Source organism: Solanum dulcamara, chromosome 5, assembly GCF_947179165.1.
Source record: "Solanum dulcamara chromosome 5, daSolDulc1.2, whole genome shotgun sequence".
NCBI classification, from domain to species: Eukaryota; Viridiplantae; Streptophyta; class Magnoliopsida; order Solanales; family Solanaceae; genus Solanum; species Solanum dulcamara.
This window is the reverse complement of record NC_077241.1, coordinates 23,100,199-23,107,780: the sequence shown is the minus strand read 5'-3', so window position 1 is coordinate 23,107,780 and position 7,582 is coordinate 23,100,199. Positions and strand designations below refer to the sequence as shown.

General features: G+C 42.5%; 1 protein-coding gene across 1 annotated transcript; it reads left to right on the top strand.

The window, feature by feature from the left end:
* Window positions 1–1,712: 1,712 nt before the first annotated feature.
* On the top strand, window positions 1,713–4,988 carry LOC129890512 (uncharacterized). Its single transcript, XM_055966051.1, has one exon. It carries the CDS (start codon window positions 1,713–1,715, stop codon window positions 4,986–4,988), a length of 3,276 nt encoding a protein of 1,091 aa, XP_055822026.1.
* Window positions 4,989–7,582: the final 2,594 nt, after the last annotated feature.

Below are 7,582 nucleotides of genomic sequence, written 5' to 3'. Positions count from 1 at the left end.
TGAATTACCAATAAGAGGAAGAACACTGATATGTCCATCAACCATAAGTACAGAAGGTTTCCTTGGGTTGTTGGGGCTGCGTGTCTTGCCATCACTAAGGCGTGCAGAAAATGGGAAGGTAAAGTTGGACTATCTTTTCCAAAGATTTGGTCGTCTCGAGAGCTTCGATAAGCACCGAGATGAATTTGCATGCACTCGTAGACAATGGATGCATATGAGACCAAGGGTATTTGTGATGGCCTTTTTGGGGGCTATGGTCTTCCCAATGAGGTTTCATTCGATAAATATCAACATTCTGCCAATTGTAATGGAACTTTTTGCGGTACCACATAACTATTCCTTGGTGCATATAATTCTCGCTGAAGTGTTTCGATCATTGTCAGCATGCACAAGGGGGAATAACTTCTTTGGGGGCTGTAATTTATTATTACAGATCTGGGCAATAGAGCACTTCTATCGTCGAGAACCACAAAGGGACTACACAATAGACGCCCGCAATTTGATCCAAAGCCACAATGATCGTCTTAGGTATTGGGACGCACCTATGGGAGAGGAAGAATGGCGTCCGTTTTTGACCAACCTCACAGGAGATTCCATCCACTGGAAGTATTTTTGGACGGGAGGATCGGTTTTTGTCAGGACGCAACACCTCTATTTCATTAATCTGGTCGGGCTAGGAGGTATTCAGCCATATGCTCCTCTCCGAGTGTTACGATAATTCGGAGTTGTCCAAGACATACCATTATGGGCAAATATGGCACTACACGAGGATGATCTCACTTCGGTCCCAGCAGGGCGTATAAGGAATTTGCAATTAGAATGGGATCACATGATTACGATAGAGGCAGGAAATGAAAAATGGTGCACGCCAGAATATTATGTGTGGCGTACCACTGTGAGACATTTGGCTCAGCCAAGTACGAAGGGGATTGTGGGTGTTGCGGACAACCAATGGATTAATTGGGTTAAGCAGGGAGTACTCCCTCACATTGAATTCACAACACCAATGTACAATCAAATAATTCCAGGATCAGTAGATCATTTGATACCAATGATCGCAGAAGATCCAAAGGAAGACCCTGAAGAGGATCCAAGTGAAGATCCTCAGGAGCCGGAAGAGGAAGATCCGGAAGAAGATCCAGAAGAGGACCCAGAGGAAGAAGCTCACTCTGAGTATGGTTCGATAGGGTTCGATGAAGAGGTAGGATCGAACCAGATTGACGAATTGTCGGAGTACTATCCAGGGCCCTATTATGATTATGATGATGATGACGACGCTCCAACATGGCCTTAGAGTTTCATTCTTATCATGTGCTTTGTCATCCTTTTGTTCGCCTTATGGCCTCCATGTAATTTCATTTTTTTTAGATTTCTGCCCATATACTTCATTACAAAGATCCAAGGCATCTTTGATTAATAAAATTATGTTATTCCAAATCCGAAATGTGTTTAATGGATCATTTATCATCAAATTGATTGCAACATAGGTCGTCCTCTAGCAAAAAGAGGCTATGTATAGGACACATTTGAATGTCGTTTTAACTTGGCGTGTATGCGTATTATATACTTGTTGTACTTTTAAATCTTTCCCAAACTAACATACTTTCCTTTTTCTTTCTTTTATTTTATTTTGTTAATCCCTAAAAGAACGTTGATTTGTGTCGACTTACGAACTGGCTGACTCACGATACAACCTTCGATCAAGGGGAAAGATGACAGGTGGAGAAGACTTTAACGCTGCTACAAACATAATGATACCAGTAGAAAATCCTGAAAGTTCTCAAAATATAGCCGACATCCAAAATGATGAGAAGATGGCTCACATGGCGCAAGAGCTTGAGATTTTGAGAGAGGAACTACGTCAAGTGCGAGACTTGGCCAAGCTTTCGGCTACTACCTTCCCAAGTTTCAAGATGCCCAGCTACCTCCCTAGAGCTGACCTGCCTCCTGCAGATTCTCCAAACATGCCTAAACGTGCTCCTATTCATGGTCAAGCGCCATTAGCTCATCCGTCTGCAATCAGGACTGCTCCTGACCTTCCCACTCAAGACCCCGTCACACCTACCTACCCAGTGACAAACCAGATATTTGGAGCACACACCGTCGCTCCTTATGATTCACAAATCCCACCTGTATATGCTATTGAGGCCCCTACTTTCACGACACCGGTTAGGGTCAAAGTCCCGTATGAGGTTGACCAATATGCAGAAATGGAGAAGGATGCTCGATTAAAAGAAGATAAGTCAATAGACGCTCAACTTCGAGGTCTAAGAAAGGCGTTGAAAAACCTACAAGTCACTAGGGGAACAGAGAGCTTAGATTATGATGACTTATGCATCCACCCAGATATTGACATGCCGGTAGGATACAAGCCCCCAAAGTTTGACATATTTGATGGAAAGAGCGATCCTCACGCACATCTGAGGGCATACTGTGACAAGTTAGTTGGTGTAGGGAGAAATGAGAAACTAAGAATGAAGTTGTTCATTCGAAGTCTATCTGGAGAAGCGTTGACTTGGTATACACGCCAGGATCCTCGCAAATGGTATAACTGGCAGGAAATGGCTGAGGATTTCATGAATCGTTTCAGATTTAATACTGAAATCACTGCGGACAGGTTCTCATTAGCCAACATACAAAAGAAACCATCGGAGGACTTCCAGGAGTATGCACGACGTTGGAGAACCGAGGCTGCAAGGGTTCAACCACCGCTCGATGAGAGTGAGCTCTCAAAATACTTTATTCGAGCCCAAGAAGGTATCTACTTTGACAAGATGATGTCAATGATGGGCCAAAAGTTTGCAGAATTGGTCAAGATGGGAGATTTTATAGAGGAAGGCATCAAATCAGGTAAAATTCAGTCCATGGCTGCATTGCAAGCTGCAAGTAAGGCCATACAATCAGGATCCATTGGTGGCATCAAGAAGAAAAGGGAGGATGTTTCAGTCGTCAATTACCAACATGGAGGACAATCCCACCAATACCCCAACAATCCCCAAATTGTTGCACATACTCCATACACCTCGTATCCAGTATATAATACCCGACCACACTATAATCCACCTCGAGCACCAATATACCAAAGTCCAACAAGACCACATGTCCCACTCCAAGCACCAACCCACCAAAATAGACCAGCATATGTGCCAAGACCACGTCCAAATCTCGAAGCCAGAAATACTCGCACCTACACACCCATTGCTGAACCTTATGCTCAATTGTTTGAAAGGTTGAGGATAGCAGGAGTACTACATCCAGTTGAGGGAAAACTCCCCGACCCAATCCCTTACAATTTTGATGGAAACAAGCGATGCGCTTACCACTCGGGAATCCAAGGGCATGACACAGAAGATTGTTATGGCTTGAAAAACCAGGTTGAGACGTTGATCAGAAGAGGAATAATAAAATGCACTCCAACACCTCCGAATGTGAACAACAACCCTTTGCCAAATCATGAGAATCGAGAAGTCAATATGATTTCTCTAGAAAAAGAGTACAACTTGGGAGAAACCATCGCGCCTGTCTGGAACGCCGAAGAAGCTGCCACTGCATCTCCAGTACAACCTATTATCACTGTTCAGCTAAGGGAACCTCTTACTGTCCAAACATATCTCCCGAGAGTTGTAGTAACCACTACAGTTGCTAGAAAGGCTGAGTTTGACACCAAAGAAGTCCCATGGGATTATAAAACAGAAGCCAAGGGCAAGATGATTGACACCGCTGTGGCTCAGGGGATGACTAGATCAGGAAGGTGCTATACTCCCGAGAATCTGGATCAAGGAGTTATTGGGAAGGAGCCGAATCCCAAGAAGAATGTTACGGATGCTGAAGTCACAGAATTTTGGAGAAAGATGCAGCCGAAAGACTATTCAGTCGAAGAGCAACTGAAAAAGACATCGGCTCATATATCCATAATGTCTTTGCTAATGAGTTCTGAGGCTCATAGGAATGCTTTGATGAAGGTGTTAAATGGGGTTTGCATTCCAAAAGAGACCGCAAGTGAAACCTTAGCTGCAACAATTGGACAAGTGTTGGAATCTAACAAAATCTCTTTCCATGATAATGAGCTACCAACGGAAGGGACTGGACACAACAAAGCACTTCATATCCCGGTCAAATGTCGTGATAAGATTGTGACCCGAGTTCTGATTGATGGCGGTTCTGGATGTAACATCTGCCCTTTCACAACTCTGAGAGTTTTAGGCTTGAATATGGGAGATATAGAGGAAAGTCGTGTAAAGGTGAGAGCTTTTGATGGAGCACAGAGAAGCGTCATTGGAGAAATCCATCTCACATTGCAAGTGGGACCAGCAGAATTCCCTATTTTATTTCAAGTGATGGATGTGTCATCGAACTACAACCTGTTGCTGGGAAGACCATGGGTCCATATGGCAAAAGCAGTTCCTTCAACTCTTCATCAATGTGTAAAGTTTGAGTGGGGTCACACAGAAGTTACTGTTCATGGGGAGCTCAATCACCCCATCTATTCTGTCAATTCTGTTCCAGTAAATGAGGAATTAGATGGAGCCACTTTTCACACTTTAGAAATCATGCAAGCTGTGAGGATTGACGAGAAGTTAGAGTCGGTTGGTGTGAAATTGTCAGGGGCATCGAAGATGGTCGCAACAGAGATGTTGAAATACGGGTATCAGCCTAAGACAGGACTTGGACCTAGGGCCAATGGCATAGTTGAACCCATCCAGCTGAAGCATCAGAAAGGTACCACTGGACTCGGATATGGATCTACATCTGGACGAGTCCACAACAGGGGATCCATCAAGACAACGTTTGTACCAGAGCAAGTTCCGATTCTAGATCACGCATCTGACGATGACATAGTGGAAGGAATAGGAAATTTGTTCGTGGCCATGATTGGAGAAGAGGAAGAGATAGATCTCCGCAAATTGAGCATCCGTGATTCCAAGCCTGGAGAAAGCTTGCAGAATTGGATCGTCAGTCCTTCCCTGTTTCGACAAAAGTCCTGGTAGTGTGGAACGTAGTTTTGTATTTTTAAATTTGAATGATCAAAGCTGAGGCTTGTATCATGCTTGATCTTTGTTTTTGGTTGCTTTTTCTAAAAAAGCTAGAACGCTTTTAAATAAAAGTCTTTAATTTCTTTAAAAAATTATCTCATTATTTCTACCTACTTATTTATTTTTACTCGTTTTTTATACGTTTCAGCATTCATATTAAAAATCCTAGTTCAACGGTTATGACATGTAATGAATCCATCGAGCAAAGTGAAAAGAACGAACACGATCAAGAAGAATATGATGAAAGCATGATGCCTGAAAATCTACCACAGGAGATCGAGAAGTTTGAAAGTCAGGAGAAACCTAATATGGATGAAACAGAGGTTGTCAATTTAGGAGATGAGGAAACTGTGAAGGAAACCCGAATTAGCATACATTTAGAGGCCGAAAGAAAGAATGAGTTAATAGAATTGCTTAGGCAACATGTTGACATATTTGCTTGGTCTTATGACGATATGCCAGGATTATGCACCGATATCGTTTCACATAGACTACCAATTGATCCCACATGCCTACCCGTTAAACAAAAGACAAGAAAGTTCAAGCCAGACTTGAGTCTAAGGATCAAAGAAGAGGTAACCAAGCAGATTGAGGCGAACATTGTGAGGGTCACAAATTACCCCACTTGGTTGGCAAATATAGTACCAGTGCCAAAAAAGGATGGAAAGATCAGAATATGTGTGGACTATCGAGATCTCAACAGAGCTAGTCCTAAGGATGATTTCCCTCTCCCAAATATCCATATACTCATTGACAATTGTGCAAAACATGAATTGCAATCATTTGTCGATTGTTTCGCGGGATATCACCAGATATTGATGAATGAAGACGATGCAGAAAAGACAGCATTTATCACTCCATGGGGGGTGTATTGCTATAGAGTAATGCCATTTGGCCTAAAAAATGCAGGTGCAACCTATATGAGGGCCATGACCACCCTCTTTCATGATATGATCCACAAGGAGATTGAAGTATATGTGGACGATATCATTATCAAATCCAAAAGGAGTTTGGACCACCTATATGATTTGCGAAAATTCTTTGAGAGGTTGCGAAAGTATAATCTAAAATTAAATCCAGCAAAGTGTGCATTTGGAGTACCTGCAGGAAAACTGTTAGGATTCATTATTAGCAGGAGAGGCATAGAGTTGGATCCCTCTAAGATCAAGGCAATTCAAGAATTACCCCCCCTGAAGACCAGGAAGGACGTGATGAGTTTCTTGGGAAGGCTTAACTACATCAGTCGGTTCATAGCACAATCCACAGTAATTTGTGAACCCATTTTCAAATTACTTAAGAAGGATGCTGCCACAAAATGGACGGAGGAATGTCAAAGGGCTTTCGACAAAATCAAAGAATATTTGTCCAACCCGCCAGTATTAGTCCCACCTGAGCCTGGGAGGCCGTTGCTACTATACTTATCTGTCATGGATAATGCATTTGGATGCGTATTGGGACAACATGATCAGACAGGTAGAAGAGAGAAAGCCATTTACTACTTGAGCAAGAAATTCACACCATATGAGGCAAGATATACCTCGTTGGAACGAACATGTTGTGCTTTGACTTGGATCGCGCAGAAATTTAGGCATTACCTGTCTGCATACACCACGTACTTAATCTCAAGATTGGATCCACTCAAGTACATCTTTCAAAAACCAATGCCTACAGGTAAATTGGCAAAATGGCAAATTTTGTTGAGCGAGTTCGACATTGTGTACGTGACACAGAAGGCCATCAAAGGACAAGCCTTGGCTGACCACCTCGCTGAAAATCCAGTGGATCAAGATTACGAACCGCTAAAAACTTACTTCCCTGATGAAGAAGTTTTGTTTGTAGGAGAAGACATATCAGAACCATGCGATGGCTGGAGGATGTTTTTTGATGGAGCGTCAAATTCCAAGGGAGTTGGAATAGGAGCAGTTTTAATTTCAGAAACAGGTCAATATTATCCAATTTCAGCCAAGATTAGGTTTGATTGTACCAATAACATGGCAGAGTATGAAGCTTGTATTCTCGGACTTAGAATGGCCATAGACATGAACGTCAAAGAGCTTTTGGTCATAGGTGATTCTGATTTATTGGTTCATCAGGTGCAAGGAGAATGGGCTGCTAAGAATGTGAAGATCCTTCCTTATTTGCATTGCATAAAGGAGTTGAGTAGGAGATTCACAAAGATTGACTTCAAACATGTCCCTCGAGCTCAAAATGAATTTGCCGATGCTTCGGCAACAATATCCTCAATGATTCAACATCCGGACAAGAATTACATCGACCCTATTGAAGTAAAGTTATATGACCGACATGCATATTGTTTTCATGTTGATGAGGAATTGGATGGAAGACCATGGTACTATGACATCAAGAGATTGATAGAAGCACGAGAATATCCCGAAAATGCCACCAGCAAGCAAAAAGGGACTCTGAGAAGGATGGCCAATCATTTCTTTCTTAATGGAGAAATTTTGTATAGGAGGACTCCAGATTTAGGATTGCTAAGATGTGTTGACGCCAAGGAAGCGACGAGACTTTTAGAAGAAATACATGCA